The sequence below is a fragment of the Neodiprion pinetum genome, chromosome 5 (assembly GCF_021155775.2).
Source record: "Neodiprion pinetum isolate iyNeoPine1 chromosome 5, iyNeoPine1.2, whole genome shotgun sequence".
Taxonomy (NCBI): Eukaryota; Metazoa; Arthropoda; class Insecta; order Hymenoptera; family Diprionidae; genus Neodiprion; species Neodiprion pinetum.
In genome coordinates, this window is record NC_060236.1 from 27,733,373 (window position 1) to 27,750,218 (window position 16,846).

The following is a 16,846-nucleotide window of genomic DNA, read 5'->3' on the forward strand; positions in this document are numbered from 1 at the left end:
TAAACAACTACAACTGTTCATACATAAATCACTTATAATATTAGAATGGAATTATAACTAAGATTGGGGAACAGCTAATCTTGGTGAAGCAAAGCGTACGAAACTTGCTTAAATGGTGGAAATCAGGCAAAAATGAAAGAAAAGCTTGTAATTTTTTGTACCCATCACAAGCGGTCGGTATGCTCTTTGATGACGCATGATGTAAAGTGTGTTTTAATTTTCAGCAATATTTGCTTTGCATAACTTTTAAATAAATTATAAATTGACAAGTTCAGTCTTTGCGAAAAAGCAGTACAGATGTCATTTCATTGTGTTTGAGTGTAGTACCAAAGTAAAATCGACAGTTCCATTGATTGAAAATCAGGTGAATGTTTATTATTGTAAGCCTGGGTAAGTTTAGATTTTCGGATGCAACTTTGGAACAGCGGGAAATTTTCGGATTTCAGCGTGAAATTCAAGATCCGAAAGTTTTTGAATTTTGGCGGGAAATTTCCGGATCTCAGCAGGAAATTCAAGTTTCGAAAGTTTTTGAATTTTGGCGGGAAATTCGAAATCCGAAAATTTCCCGCTGTCCCAAAATTGCACCCCTAGTTCAAAGTTAACCCTGTTTACGGTATCCTTTCGTTTGTATTTCCGTGGTACGAGAGCTCGTTCAAAGGAAAGAAAAATACGCGAGGCGTAAATGCGGGCCCGGACTGTTTGTACGTTCGCTCCTGAGAATACAGTCACAATGGATAGATACTGGGTATGTGGGGACACCAGTGTCAGTGGGAGGGGGCAACCTGTTGCTCTCCCCCACGGTCGAACTTGGACTCATCTTGTTTAAATCTCCGACGGTTGGGTTCAGTAAACGCTGAACGTGAAACGAACGGCGTGTGACGCGAGAGTGAGAGCGAGTGAGAGTGGCGTCTTTGTGTTTGTATTTTTTTGGTCGATATTTGGCGTATGATAACATAAAAAAGATGAGTGATTCGGGTGAGACTTTAAAGTACAAATGGACACCTGACAGCACGACGTTGTTGGTGTCGGTTTGGACGGACAAGCAGGTGCAAAAGCAGCTTGAATACGCGACGAAGCCGCAATTGATTTGGGATAGCGTCGCTCGTTACATGCAGAAGAAAGGCTACAACGTCTCAGGCAAACAATGCCGATCCAGAATGAAACAGGTCCTCGTTTGCTACCGGGAAGCAAAAAAAACCGGGACTCGCGCTGGCGTTGAACAGTATTACGAATCCATCGACAAAGTCCTGAAAGACAAACGACTGCTTCAATCGAACATCAACGGTGTTGATACCGTTGGTAAGCCTCACCACGTCGCTCTAACACTATTTATCGTTATCTAACGTATATACACACGCCTACCCCTTCCCGATGAAAGTTTAAACTTCGAAAGGGCCATGGCGTAAGTTACACGCTGGGTCACGAAATGTTTTGTTGCTTTTATTTACTTTCTATACTCCGACCCTTCGTTATTTCTTTGCCCGATCGTAGGAACGTTTTGTACTTTACCATCAACTTGTTGCATGCTTACCATTAGAAATGCTAACGTTCGTAAAGATTGAGAAAAGCTAATTTGTTGCTCGTTAATTCCGATTATTTTTACGAGGCTGAAGTTAGAAATAAGTGTAGGAATAATCGTTATTTCGCACCTCTAGGGAAGTCTGAAATTTAGGAAACTATGATAAATAAAATATGCTCATATTTTGAAAAACCAATTCCTTGAAAGTCATTCTAAAATTGCACAATAACGATTTTTATCCCTCATGTTTCGTTACATTGGTTTTACTAATTTCAGCTTTATGTATTTTTACGTTATATTGGATGGATATATAACTGTGAATAATTTTTCCACGCCAGATGTAGGAGTTAATATAAAATCACCGCCGAAGGATGTCAAGACTAACAAAAACCTGCAAATGCGTTATCAGTATCGCGATCCTGTTGAAACTCTACTCCGTACAGAGGCTCTTTCTCCAATGTGGGAACTTGCACGTACGTAGATTCTCAGGTTTTTGAACAAACATAGGATAGTGGAGAAGCTACAACATGCATATTTTGCTACATTAAGATAATCCTCAATCAGAACTTTGTTTCGTTATTTGAACAAAATGTGTGAAAAATAGAATAGATAATAGAAAAGCATAAAACATATTTGTTTTCCGAATGATTTACAGATGATGAGGAATACCCAGATTCACCAGAATCAAATGAAACAGTTTTAGCGCAACCGTATCGTACTTTTTCGCCAGTTAGAGATGCAGCAACAAATACTATTCAACACTTGGCCCCAAACATGAAAAAATCACTGCGGCAAAATGCAGTTCCGGTTAAAGAAATACCGATACAACAAACATTTCGTCAAGCTTCAGTGCCGAATAATTGCTACAGTGAAATACCCTTTCAAAATACAGTGCAAAACGTGCAAAATCATATAATCCAAGAAAATATGCAACAAAATCAAGCCTTACTTCAACAAAACTTACTGCAGGCAGCTCACAATCACTTGATGCAGCAGAATATGCTGCAAAATAATCCTGCACTGCAGCAAAACTTGTTACATAATACAAATCAAATTTTGCAAAGTCAAATGCCGCCGAATTCGGTAAGAATATCAACTGAAGTACAGCCGAATATTATTTTGAACCAAAATCGTATCCCGCAAAATATCCAACGCACGCAAAATCAATTCCAGCAAAGCTCAGCAGCTATGAATAAACAGGCTATGCCACAGGAACCAAGAAAGGCTTCGTTCAGACAAAACTTAGCGGCTACATATAAACAATATCAGGATGCAATCCCAACTCAAAATTTCAACCATAATGGTAATCAAACAGCTGGCCAATTGTCTCCGAACATTTTTGGCGATATCGGACCAAATTTGAATGATGCATTCTGTGAAACTCCCAAACATGAAAAGCCTCAAAATTTAAACGAAACCTTCAACCAGGCGCTACCAATGTACAACCCGCTTTTTTTGCCAAGTCTTGACGCCACATCTTTAACAACAAATGCTACTTACAATGACGACACATTATCCATAGAGTTCTTGCAAGAATCACCAACACCTTCAGAAAAAGGTCTCAGTAAATCAAAAGACTCTGCTGTGAACACTGAATCAGCCCCCGATGCACCATTTAGGAAAAAAAAAGCACAGAAGCTGGAACAACTTATGATGAGCGCGCTAAGTTCACAGAACGAAGTTGTTAATAAGGTGAACATACTTAAATCATCTGCACTTTGGCTTATTAATGAAACTGGTCCTCCTTAGCAATCGACCTATTTCGGTAGCCTGAACATTCTGAAATTACAAATATTTCAATTATGCTAATAACATGTGACTTATGTTTTCAGATTCTGGCAGCCCAGAGCGATATGGTTACTCGTTTCTTAGACATAGATAGAGATCGTCAAAACAGATTGGAAAACCGGTTGGATCATCTGTTGAATGTAGTTCATGCCTCAGTCTTGAACCAAAGTCCGGAAAAGGAAGCAGAAATACCTCCTCCGCTTCCAGAGCCGAGGATAAGTCGTCTAGCCCCGCCGCCTAAACCAGGAGTTGTTCCACCGAAACTGGATCTAGTTCCGCCAAAACCATGTCGTGTGCCATGTACATTACCTAATTCTAAAATAGAATTGGTCAATCAAAATCCTTTGTCGACCAGACCTGGGGTAGTAACTCCGATTACAAGTCCAAGTGGAAAGCCAGGAACCATATGGTCGAAACTTGGTCCAGTTTCGCAATCTCCTTTCGTAAGGGCACAAATGCAACTCGGATTTTACCCGATTACAAATACAGAAGTGAGAACACAGTCTTCTGCTGAAAGACGTATTGCCAAACAAGGCGGTCTGTTTATGGATACCAAAACGCTTATTTCTGAGACTATTACATTTCTTGATGCAGAAAGAAGAGTGGATGAGAAGGTAGAAAATGCAAGACGTCAAATTGAAACAGAGCAGGATACAACATCGGGAAAAAAATTATCCAACCGAATCGAAAATTATGCTGGATCGATTCTTAGTGCTGCATTTATCGAAACTGAAAAGCAAGTTGAAGAAATGATAGAAAATGCAACGCTAGCTTGCTCAGCCACTGTTAATAATCTGAATGTCGACCAGAAAGACAGAGCAGAAATTCTGGTCACAGGACAAGGTGAAGGGTACGAATATCTGCGGCAATTGAATAGCAAGCGGCAGTATGAAAATGATCCTATCAAAAGCTCGACTCCGGCGAAAACTGTACTTCAATCAAGGGTAAATGATGGAAATCCACGAAATGCATACACCACGAGAAGGGAGCAAGAGCGACGAGTAAACTTTGATGATAATCAACAGGATAATACTAAGCAAACAATCCAACAGTTGGCTCAGCTTGTAATGAATAGCGCGCGGTGGCGCAATGCTGCAAATCAACATCAACAAGACAAAAACAATGTTCCAAGCGCTGGTTTTCAAAATATTGCAGCAAATGTTGGACCAAGATTCAATAAAAATCAAACGTGTACGAATATGAATGCACAAGGAGCAGGAAACACCTTGAATGATTATCTCCAATCCAGGTCTGGCACAATAAACAGGGACAGTAAACCATTGATACCGAATAAAGATAGGTATTCGTACGGAGTTCAGCCTGCGCATGTCAGACAAGCGATGGACAATAACGTTAGACTATCTTACAATGGACCTGTAATGACAACTCGACCACAGATGGGTTTTACCACCGATCTATTGGCCAGCGATGATAGCGATAACATACCCATGAATCAGTACAGTGATCAGGTCGGTTTTGTTGTTAATCCTCTATTGAACTACAAGCAGCCAAAACGGTTCTTTACAGATGTCGATAAAGATCAGTTTGTGTATGAACAGCAGCAGCAGCAGCAGCAACAACAACTTCGACACGCCTACAACAAAAATTTCACAGATAATAGACGGACCACTCAGAGCGGTCCTCCGTACATGACTAGCAATGGACATATGGTCATGGCTCAAACTGAAAACATGATTCGCCAATATATTCATAGCAGGAAAGGTAAAGATGACAAGGATACCGATTCGGATAATGACGAGGTATTTCTTGACACCACAGCGAGCATGCCACCGTCATCCTCTCGTCGGAGTTCGCTTACCTCTATGGGAACTGCGGTCTCAGGGATATCTTCGAAGTCTGGAAAAGCAGACGGAGCTAACTGCATAGTTAGCTAGATATATCTATAACATTAATCATTGTATTTTTTTTTAAATTAAGCTTGGTTCGATTTTAACCCAGGTTTTATAGTTCTTCCTTTTTATAGATATGATAAATGTTTTTATTCCACATATAGCGTTAGTTTAAGAAGGTTATTCATCAATTATTATACGTGATACGATACCTGAAATACGGTCACTGTTAATTTTTGCATTCAGCTATTGAGGCTAATAGAATTGTAACATGTTTATTTACTCGTTTTCTCGGTAATCAAAGCCGAGGATTGAATAGAAGACTCAATGCTTGTACCTGCAATACAAATCTCACGTAAACATTGAAGATAGAACAAAACACAGAAAATATTTTTGAAACTTTAGGAAAATCCAGGCAGTACTTATTGTTGCTTTGCGCAATCAGACTTTACCACAGAGTATATGCAATATTTAGTTTTCAGAATTTTCATCTAAATTTTGGACAGTTAAAACATATCCCTAATTAGATATCGAAATTATTAATATCATTTAGTGCCTTGTGTCCTCATTTCAATTTTTGAAATGATTATTCAAGACTTTGTTGTATCGACGTATCTAATAAAACGTGTATTAATGGTTATAATCACAATACGGAGAAAAATAATTGTTAATTTGTTCGTGAAGATTTTCACGTGATGATTCTCACGTGATGTAGTGATCAACGCTTTTGTCCAGTGGTGTTCAATTTTCATGAAACCCAAACAATCTCAAGAGTTTTCAGACATATGCGAGTTCAAGTGAAAAGTTTCCAATATTAAATTACGATAAAAGTATTGTATGAATACGAAAAAAATAGAAATAAGACGAATACGTCTTAGAGTAGTAAAATATAATAATGAAGCTTCCACGTCTCGATTGATTATGAGTAGTGCAATACTTCATTGAATCAGAGATACATTACTCATTACATTGAAATATATCATAATTTTAACAACATTGTTAATTACATTTAAATTTTTATTGAAATAAAATATATTGGAATTATATCTATTGCAAAAAGGCATTAATTTATCCATTATATTATCGTAAAAGAATAGATAATGATAGATGTATGTTGAAAAGGTATTTTTACGGATAGAAAGGTTGATAAGTACTTTCAATATAGATGACATCCATTGACTATAGCTTCAGGGGTTACATGGGTCTCAAAGGTTAAAAAAAAAACCATATTTTTCTTATTTTTTTTTCTATATAATAACAGAATTTTTTTATTCAAACTTAAGGCAAAGTTAGCTAGTGATCAGACGAAGGATTTTTTTTTCTTCGATCACAACTTATTTGACAATGAAATACATGGTGTAAATTGTACCGAAAATTGTACTTTTTTGCATAAAACTCTGTAGAAAATAGAAATTTCAATTTTTTTAAAATCCTCCGTCCAATCACTAGCTATACTCACCTGCTAACGGAACATATTTGGTTTTTTGACTTTAGATAAAGTTGGCATGAGTTACCGTGTCTATCGCGAAAATACTGGGTCTCAAATGTAGACAGTTAAAGCTGTTGACTCACAATCGGTAAAACGATTAGTCATATTTACAAGTACATATAAAGGAACAGGTAATGAAAATTCACCCAACTCATAAAAACTCTGGTGAAATCCTATAACAGAGTTAATTTTCAGTTCGATTTTTCGAACAATGCTCATGATTATATTGTACCTAGTTGGGCTGTTGAACAATGCCATTGAAGAGGGAAATTCCAGTGTTTCGATGATATATTGCATAGTAATAAGGCTGATTAACTTCGAATTCTCGTGGTCCACAACGCTTTGTGATTTGCATTTCTGAAAATTATACATGAACAATGAAGCCATATCCCTTCCATTATTCCAAACTTTGGTAAGCAGAAAATCGACGATGTACATGGACATCTGTTCAAATTGTATGACATAAGCTGGATTGTGTAGGATTTAATGGCTCATAATTTTCTGGGCATTGTTCAGAATTATTATGTACCTTAATTTGCTGTTGCAAAATCAACGGCTTGAACTGCACGAAAATCTTTTATATCTTTGTAATTAAAATAAAATTATTCCAATGAATCTTCACTCACTTGTAACAGCAGCTGCCTCAGTACCTTCTTCATTAACCTCGATGAATGCCTTTTGAACGACTTTACTAACTTTGAGCGAAAACTCAGCTATACCAGAAAAATCCGCTCCATTTGTAAACATTTCAGTCATTCCCAACTAGAATAAAAACATGTAACAGATTTGAAGGGACAGGTGCTTGAGCCTACTCAGAAACAGAAATTCTACAAATTCTACGGATGCATAAAAATTTGACAACTATATAAAACAGATCATTACAAATTTTTTTTGGTTTTATTTCATTCACATTGTTTTATAAATGACAGTTTCGGATTTATTTGAAAGGAATAGAATACTGAATGCAACTAAAATTCAACTTTTGACGAGTGAAATGGATGATAGCATATTTTGTAATAATTAAAACTGTACCTTTATCAAAGTATTCTGGAGGTCTAAACTGCATTCAATCTTAAATTTTGGTAAGTATACAACTACATCTCTCAGAGAAATTTGCTGCAATCTTTCTTTGAGATTCACTTCATGAAGATTATCTTCGATCGTTTTTAATCCATTTACAATTTTGTTTGGTAAAATTATAATCATGCTGAGCTCTCCACCCTAGGAGATACGTAATAATATATTGACCTTGTGAACCTTTTTACCCTTTGCACCACATCTGACATGAAATGTACAACGACAGTACATGCTAATTTGCATAAAAATTTACTTTTTATACCTGGTACGGTAATTCAATAAAGCTTGCGTCAAGCTCTGGAAGAGCCTGCATTCTGAATTTATGTTTGATACACATGGTAGGAACATGTTTAGTAGTTTTTTCATCAACATAGAACGGTCTGTCCTGAGTTCGAGAAGGATCAAACTTTCTCTCCCATTGACCTTTGAAGTACACTGCGTTCACCAATACCAACTTTGTGTCTGCACAAATACTGTCTGAAATTACACAAGGATACAAACACGCAAGTAAAGTAGTAGCTGTAAATAAATTTCTCATGGCTTCTTCGGAATCCATATTCAACTTATAATTTACTTTAGTACACTAGGTACTACAATAATTATTACTTGGTGTAATAACGTCTTTTATGCGATTGTTTGTTTGCTCTTCGCACCAAGTATTTATAATTTTAGCGGCAGTCGATGCATCGCCAAAGTCTACTTCCTGACTCGAGGACAAGAATTTTGCAGTCATCAATTCCTTGTACGTAGATTTTACTGCGAATCCAGAAGCTGTAAATATTTTATTAGCGAGACGCAGTTCAACTCCTTCTGCACTCTGAAACATAAACTTTTTTGATATTCCAAACTTAGGATGAAGTTTGTGGAACGAAAACGAATAGCTATGACCATGGAGTATAATAATGTGAAAAGTAATTATGACATTAAAAATATTGGGTGCAACAGTATCTCCAGTGTAGAGCTTGAAGAGAGATCAAGTACCAATTCATACATACAAATTGATATTAGTGTACGGCGTCTCGATTCGCAACTCACATTCAGAAGTGTAATGAGGGAACGGTAGCCCGATTGGCCAAGACTGTCGTTATCGGGGAGAAGAAGAGCTGATCGCATTTGAGTAGCAGTCTTGCCGTTGGCCCCATAAGCAGCCATGGCCAGTACCACTTGAACACTCAATGGAGACATGATCAAGTTATTGGATTTATCACCTACCAGTACCTGAAAATGTGAAATTACAGTGAGAAAAATTATAAAAAAGAATTTAAATCTATACAAATGTATAAATGAGATCAAACAGTGAGACGATCGGTTCATGGTGTTATAATCAGTTGATTTATTCTTGACAGCTGCAATAAATAACAAGGTCTATTTATAGATAATTCTAATTAATAACGAGTTGTGTTGAATGTAATAATCAAATTACATTTATGCATCTACCTTTAGAAAACTAGTAGCAAAGTGATTGGCAGCCTCCGCAATGGCCTGAAGGCCGTTATTCTCATGTATTTCTTCACCCATACTGTAATAAAGAACGAATGGAAATGCTTTTACTGAAATATACCTAACGAAACAATATTAAACGATGCTTGTATAACAAATACAAGATAGTTCGTTCACTTTTATCAAATTATAGTACAATGCTATTTTTAGAAGAAAAGTTCTAATAACTTTTTAACAATAAGATCATTTCTCAACCAGTATCAATAATTGATCTGTACCAAATTTTACAAGTACGTAATGATGATATTTTTATCTATCATATGTAATTAACAACAAAGCAGTCACCTGTGTATTAAGTTTGTCTTCGTATAAGTGCCGATTTTTTCAGGAAATGCTAAAAGCCAATTCACTGTACTTTCAACGTACAATTCTCGCGAACTTATAGAAACTGATAGATCGAAGTATACATATAATATTGCGCTAGAGGTCTAAAAGTACGACTATGCGTAATGCATAACGATTCAGCTCACAAATAGATTCGTGTGCGAATACTGGACGACGTTCATTTTCAGAATATGAGAATACAATAAAATTCCGAGACGAGATTCATGCTCATTCACGGTGCGGTGCTTAAAATAAGATCTTTTGAAAACAATTGGTTCTCAATTCGACTGCTAGTTCAGCTGAAAATGTCATGCATCAAGCACGCAGTATTATTTCTGAAACAACTGTTATTTATTCCATATATAAATTGTAACTTGCTATTTTAAATGCGCGTTACAAACGAAGGATCTCGGAATCCTAGACGGAACCGAAAATGAGGGAAATCGCGGTAACATATGCAAATGGAATAGAAAGAGAACGCCAGGACGAGGGTCATGCATCCGAAACTCTGAGAGGCTAGCGAGTTGAATATTTCTGGATTTTTTTTTACGAGTATAACGCGTTAACTGTTAAAATTAACTGTCAGAATCACTGCCCCTTGTGTACATAGGTATAAACACCAAGTGAAGTGAAAACACCGAAAGTCTAATTGTATTATTTACTGATATAATTAAGGGATGTTATACGCACCATTGTTTATTATGTTTACTGAGCTTAATTAATCGTTTTGTCAATTTATTTACGTACGTGATAATTCTCGGGACAACTATCCATTCAAATATACTTGTTTCAAAATTACAATTCCTTTCCAATTATTTCAGTGCCACTACTCACCAATTTTTGTAAAAATACATTTAACATTTTTGACTAACAGTTGAATCCTATGAAGACAATTGACAACGCTTTTGACTATCAATAACATGGGGATTACAAAACGAAAAATTACCAGAGATTTTAAATTCAAAAAAACGAATATTTAAAAGATGTAAAATTTATTTATAAGCAATGTATTCAATTCAACACTGGTTCGCAGAAATTAATTAACGACGACGAGCACAAACATTAAAAATTATATTTGATGACACGTGGGAGGCATTCTAGCAAAAATATCGGTTCGTCACTCATATAGAAATGAAGACGGTCATCTGTATTGCGTTATTAACACCAAAGTGATTTGGCCATCTGTACAAATATCTATGGGGTTATTTACACTACAATGATGGGTCTACCACATGGCCGCTAAACAACGATACGATGTCCCCGTCGTCATCAGAGCTGCTTTGCGTTAAAGATACAATCATGTAAACGAACGGGTGGTCGACGGCTAGTTCAGCTGAAAATATCATGCACCGAGCCTGCAGCATTATTCCTGAAACGTGAACGTTATTTACATATAGTTTGTAATAATGGATAATTAATTTTAATAGTGAGATTGATTTTGATGAATATTAATAAAATGTAGTATAATTTGATTTCAGTTTACAAACTCTGTATGTATCGTAACTACAATAGTTTCTGAACATTATCTATCACAGAATGAATTTTTTTTTTCTAAATCCTCTCACTTGGCTATAATTAACCAGTTTTATCTGTAGCTAATAATTACTTCGATCACGGGTCAGTAAAAATTAAAATCAGTATCTGAAGTTACGGGTAGTCTCATAAATGAAGACAATATCTCTAGTCTATCATATAACTTCATAATGCCATGTAGATAATATCTGTAAGTGAGTTACTCAAGATATCAAGATTTCACTCAATAACAGATAATACTTTATTGTAATACATTTTGTATTAAAGCTAGTTGTTTATATCGTAGTAAACACTATGCCTGTAGAAAAAGTTTCAAATCGCATATATGCACAAAAATGCGCGTGATAGTTTGCGATGCAGCTGAAAAAAAGATCATTTTTCCGAAACAAGCTGGAATGAAATTAAATTTCTATCACAATATTGAGGAATAAGATTAATTCACATTACGTTAGGTTCTCGAATAATTCCGGTGAATAAGGATATTCCAGTGCTGTGATGGTATATTGCATAATGATATGGTCGATCGACTTCAAATCTCAGCGGAGGTTCCTCGATATATGCGCACATTAAAACTAAGGCTACACCTAAACAAAAAAAAAAAAAAAAAATTGTCTTGAAATAGTACATTTCAATCAGTAAGTATTATTATTTATAAATCAAATAAGCAGTATACGCACAATTTAGAGTTTGAAAGACATTTTATAACTCATTTTGTTAATACGAAGATCCAGAAGATTAGTGGTGAATTATGATATTTTTGCACATAATTATATCTACGAAAATCAATTGAAGGCACATGCAAATTAAGTTTAATACATTGAAAATAAATAGTGATGTGTATAATAAAAAAGATGTAAAAATTGCCAAAGCTCTTAGCGTGGTATGAAAACGTACATAAATTATTCGCTAAAATATATTGTAAGAATATGCGATAAGAAATTGTGAACGGAACCAAAAAGTAGTGGTGAGAAAGTTGCATAGCTTACAGTGCAAATTCCCTTTTCTGTCTTCTAGAATTCAGCCTCAGTGGTGAATAAAAAGGAGGCTAAATGTACTGCTGGATCGTAAAACTCGATTGGTATATACAATATTGTTGTAAGACATTAAAACAACGTCTGAGAAAAATGTTCAAAAACTATTGCAGAAAATTAAATGACGCGAAGGCAGAGAGAAATGGTGATATGCGATTCAATGGAGGCAAAAGTACAGGATTAAATTAGGGTCAGTGCACTGCTGTGATGTTCGCAGAACTTTGACTTACCAGTAGCAGCAGCAGCTTCGCTACCTTCCTCGTTTACTTCGATGAATGCTTTTTGGATGACTTTGCTAACTTTGAGTGGAGTATCAGATATACCAGAGAAGTCAGCCTCTTCTCCAAACATGTCAGTCATTCCCAACTAAAAGTAGACGTGTACAGTGGATAGAAAAATAATCAGCAACTCAAACTTCTTATAGTTAGTTATTCTAGGACAGGACTTTTTGAAATTACATGAATTGGACAGAAATTTGGTAGTAAAAAAATTCCAGAAGTTATGTAATACACACAAGTTGTTTAGAGAAATTCCATCAGTTGCTATTTATAATGAAAAGTTGCAATTTACTTCGTATGTTACCTTTTCAAGTGTCTCTTGGAGATCTAAAGTACTTTCTATCTTGAATTTTGGCAAGAAGAGCTCGACGTCGCTGGGATACGATTTTTGCAAACTTTGTTTCAGATTCACTTGATGAAGATTATCCTGAATTTTTTGGAGGCCATCCACTTCGTACGGTACAATGATTATCATACTCAGCTCGTCCCCCTGAGAAATAGAAAAAAAATTAGAATATTTGTGAAGGAGATTATCCTATGAATCTCTGATAGTACATGACTAGACCGAATGATCGATTAACGTCAATATTCACATCTCCAATTGATTCTCAAGTCTCTATACCTGGTACGGGATCTCGATGAATCTTGCACTCAACTCTGGAAGATCGCCAAATCGCAGTTTGTGTTTTATGAACATGGTAGGTACACATTTTGTAGTGTGTTCATCGATGTGGAAAGGTCTATCCTTTGTCAAAGCGGGATTGAATTTTTTGTCCCATTGTCCCTTGAAATATACTGCGTTCACAAGTACCAATTTTGTGTCCGAGTTGAGGCAGTCTATGAACAGGGACTCAGTTAAATGTCTTGAAAAGTTCTATAACTCCATAAGTGCTTCCAACTCGAAGAAGATTACAATTCCAACAAAACTTGCCAGATTCGATTGCAGACATAAGTATTTACCTTCAGTAATTAAATCCTTAATACGTTTGTTAGTTTCCTCCTCGCACCAAGTATTGATTGTTTTAGAAGCTTGTGTCGGGTCGTTGAAGTCAACTTCCTCACTCGAGGAGTAAAATTTTTTAGACGTCAACTCTTTGTACTCAGGTTTTACTTCAAACTGAGAAGCTGTGTATATTTTATTAGCAAGACGTAATTCCACTCCTTTCACAGCCTGAAAAAAATTCTGGTCAAATTTTTTTCAAAGTAAATCCGGAGCACACATTCTCACATGCAAGGATAAATAGAGCGGAACTGCTGTCGTGCAGCTTTTAGAAAGTACCAACACCAGAATAAATTATTTGCATTACTTACGTTCAATGTTTCGATAAGAGACTGATAACCCGATTGGCCTACTTCATTCTCAGTGGGAATGAATAAACAAGAGCGCATTTGAGTTGCGGTTCTGCCACCTGCTCCGTAGGCAGCCATCGCCAGCACTACCTGAGCGCTCAACGGCGACATGATTAAGTTGCCAGGTTTGTCATTACCGACGGTCTGAAATTTTCAAATATTGAAAAAACAGTCCATAGAAGCTTACAAAACTAATTAAAATCCCTGTAAGTTCTACCATTTATAAGTTTTGCAGTTCAAAGAGGCACAAAAAATGTAATGCATACGTAACATATAAATGGGTATCAGAGAAGTTTTGTCACCGAAAATAAACTATCATTTCTCACTGGATCATTAAAGAATCTAAGTAAAGTAATTGCGTTTAAACATACCTTTAAGAAATTGTTACCAAATTGGCCAGTAGTTTCAGCTACGGCATGAAGTCCAACGTTTCCAGCCATAATCGTTGGCTCAAACTGCTATCGCAGCAACAATATCGACAGGCGGTAATAATACTGAAACAAGAATCAGAGTTTTGCAGTAAATACATAAATGCCAAGCGAATTCTGTATATGAATTATTTCCGCTTCTTATCCTGCATTGCAAATCGACCAAAAGTTATGACTGCGACGAGTGATAAAAACGAAATTTCATAGATACAGTTACAAGATTCTGCATGCGGTAGCAAGCATAATTACGAATTAGACTGATTAAGCGATTCATGAAAGCGGGATTAAAACGGAGATTATTTTCATTTCTCACTTATCAAGCGTTAATTATCGAACGGTGCCTCAGGCCGAGTGCAAGATAGGCGCATTTATCGGTGATAAATAGGACACCGGTGTACGCCTACGAATCCTACAATCATACTACTAGGAATGTTTGTGCGCTGTAATTCCTGCGTACGCAGTAGGTTGTGAGTCATCCGGAAAAAACGCGACTCTTCGGCTAGACGGCTACGGAGATAGGAGGGGGAAAAGGCGTCGTTCGGATTCTAGTTGTCTTATATATTCGTTGCTCTACCGCGGAAGGACTTTCTTTACTTACCAGACGAAGATATCAGATCAGAGCGAAACGGGTTTATAGGATAAAAATAGACTAGTTCCTAAATACGTTGGACGGACAGATCGTGGTATAAGAGCAACTGATGATCGCCACTAAAAAAAACTTCTTTGACTTTATACCGGTGAAATTTTTCAACGTTTCATGTATTTTCCGTGCGTATCGCAACTCGTAAGCGCAGTAACGTTACTTGAAATCGAAGAACCAATTTAACTAAGATTTTTCCGCAAATAATATTAACTTAAACAAGTCTTAAAAAAGATGACAATGACGTTTATCATTTGTGTCCTGTCATTGAAACCAATAAATTTTTGTCCTTAGAACAATCTGTTCCAAATTTGAAAGGAAGAAACCTATTTGGAATGCAAATTCAAAAGTTTCACAAATCTACTGGAATGTATTGTGTTTCATCACAGCATGTATTCGATAATGCTGATTTAGGTATAGAAGAAGAAAAAATTATGGTGCTGAAATTCACTTGTATGCCAATAGTCTATACAGTTAGGAAAATTATTTTTACCGGCATAGCATTCTCACTGAATTGCGATAAGCCGATGCCAATTGTGTTGCTATTATACCGAATAATAAAAATAAAAATGAAACAAACGATTGTAAGAAAATTTTAATACATCCGCATTATTATTACATGTGTATGCAAACAGCATCACACGATTTCTGAATCAATCCGCGACATTTAGATCACAAAAACGTAGAAATTACGTATCACTAATTTCATTCATCATCTACAGTATACAATCCAGTTGGAATGTACATTTGAAATTGCATTTTTTCGATTCCACTATTTCCTTTTTGTACTCGTTGGGGGGGGGGGGGGGCATTGGTAGTCTAAATTCCGCATTTTGGTCAGATTTATTTTGTAGAAGCTTCAGCCGCCATCTTGAAATTACGGAGGAATTTGTTTTTGTTAAATAACTCATCCTCAGTCAGACTAAACTTGTAAGGAACTTAATCGTCTACAACTTTGGTATGAACAAGATTTTGACTACAATCGATATTTTCCGACTCAAACCGTAAATTCAAGATGGCGGCTGAAGGCACTGCAGAATCTGGTGGAAATTCTGATTTTCTGTGCTGGATTTAGACTACCAATGTCCCCCCCCCCCCCCCCCCCCCGTCGCTCCTTCGCCAAATGATTACGAAAAGAATAACGATATTGAAAAATTGTCATTTCAGTTTGTTTTATTTTTGTTTTTGTTTTTTTACAGAGCGGATATTATAATGACACATAACGGCTTACCGTTAGATGATATTCTGGGGTTGAAACGGAGGTGTGTAGAAACTTGCGAAAGGTAGATATCAGAAACAAGAACAGCTTGGCAAATAATAATCCTACGTCCGCAACGCACGGAATACAAAACTGAACTGAAAGCAAATAACGGACTGCTCCATTAGGTAATCGGTGATTTCGGGTTTAGAACTGTCAGTTTCAATTTCACCGTTTAAGATAAACACGTTTACAGATTACCACACCTTTGATCGAAGATAACTGATCGTATGACGCATCAAAACACTTGAACGCTCTCATTGAAACACTTCTATACTTTGGCAACGACACCGAGTGGATCCATATATTAATTGCTTACACGTCTGCAGTTGAAGATTAGAACAATTCGTAGAGGTGTAAGAGCGTAATATAGAACACCAACGTACGAGAATATAAATACCTATACCAGTTACTGTTCTTTTCAGTACACAATAGATTAACCGGCTTAAAACTCACTCAATAATTTCATGTATCCGATGCGGGTCAGCGCTAACTACGCTTTTTAATTAAACCATCACGCGTGGACGTTGAGCGTCCGTGTAATACTCGGACAAGAAGTTTTAATTTCTATGCAAATAACATTTTTCACGATCAATGCTAGTATTCGCGAGTAATGATGATATCGTTATGGAAATTTTTAGATATTTCTTTCAAAGAACGACTATTTTCAAGTTCACTTCTTCCTGTTGGCTGTATGCTAGTGCGAAATGTGCCAAGATTTTCATGTCGTTGGAGTTAAAAACTACCGAATATAAATTCCTGCTATTCTACGCCTTGGCGG

The 16,846-nt window shown here is 36.4% G+C and overlaps 3 protein-coding genes across 7 annotated transcripts; 1 reads left to right on the top strand and 2 right to left on the bottom strand.

Annotated features, from left to right (window-relative positions):
• The first annotated feature begins 785 nt into the window (after positions 1 to 785).
• Positions 786 to 6,673, top strand: LOC124219877 (uncharacterized). Of its 2 annotated transcripts, none has more exons than XM_046628101.2 (4): positions 786 to 1,299; positions 1,858 to 1,992; positions 2,175 to 3,211; positions 3,352 to 6,673. In XM_046628101.2, exons 1-4 carry the CDS (start codon positions 963 to 965, stop codon positions 5,200 to 5,202), a joined length of 3,360 nt encoding a protein of 1,119 aa, XP_046484057.1. In that variant the 5' UTR covers positions 786 to 962; the 3' UTR covers positions 5,203 to 6,673. The 2 variants fall into 2 exon arrangements, with proteins under 2 accessions (XP_046484057.1, XP_068992630.1); XM_069136529.1 differs by lacking the exon at positions 786 to 1,299 and adding an exon at positions 1,388 to 1,487.
• Positions 5,407 to 10,394, bottom strand: LOC124219875 (serpin B6-like). Of its 2 annotated transcripts, XM_046628095.2 has the most exons (8): positions 9,509 to 10,394; positions 9,161 to 9,242; positions 8,759 to 8,941; positions 8,330 to 8,552; positions 7,986 to 8,200; positions 7,679 to 7,867; positions 7,273 to 7,408; positions 5,407 to 7,003 (listed from the first exon to the last, which is right to left on the bottom strand). In XM_046628095.2, exons 2-8 carry the CDS (start codon positions 9,239 to 9,241, stop codon positions 6,879 to 6,881), a joined length of 1,152 nt encoding a protein of 383 aa, XP_046484051.1. In that variant the 5' UTR covers position 9,242; positions 9,509 to 10,394; the 3' UTR covers positions 5,407 to 6,878. The 2 variants fall into 2 exon arrangements, with proteins under 2 accessions (XP_046484051.1, XP_068992636.1); XM_069136535.1 differs by having other exon boundaries at positions 8,330 to 8,540; positions 9,161 to 10,394.
• Positions 10,395 to 10,522: 128 nt separating this feature from the next.
• Positions 10,523 to 16,251, bottom strand: LOC124219873 (antichymotrypsin-2-like). 3 transcript variants are annotated; one of them, XM_046628094.2, is made up of 9 exons: positions 14,481 to 14,640; positions 14,111 to 14,233; positions 13,701 to 13,883; positions 13,350 to 13,560; positions 13,012 to 13,226; positions 12,694 to 12,879; positions 12,342 to 12,477; positions 11,528 to 11,664; positions 10,674 to 10,916 (listed from the first exon to the last, which is right to left on the bottom strand). In XM_046628094.2, the coding sequence occupies exons 2-9, from the start codon at positions 14,177 to 14,179 to the stop codon at positions 10,911 to 10,913; spliced, it is 1,143 nt and encodes a 380-aa protein (XP_046484050.1). In that variant the 5' UTR covers positions 14,180 to 14,233; positions 14,481 to 14,640; the 3' UTR covers positions 10,674 to 10,910. The 3 variants fall into 3 exon arrangements, with proteins under 3 accessions (XP_046484049.1, XP_046484048.1, XP_046484050.1); XM_046628093.2 differs by lacking the exons at positions 11,528 to 11,664; positions 14,481 to 14,640 and adding an exon at positions 16,039 to 16,251 and having other exon boundaries at positions 10,523 to 10,916; XM_046628092.1 differs by lacking the exon at positions 11,528 to 11,664 and having other exon boundaries at positions 10,523 to 10,916; positions 14,481 to 14,639.
• Positions 16,252 to 16,846: the final 595 nt, after the last annotated feature.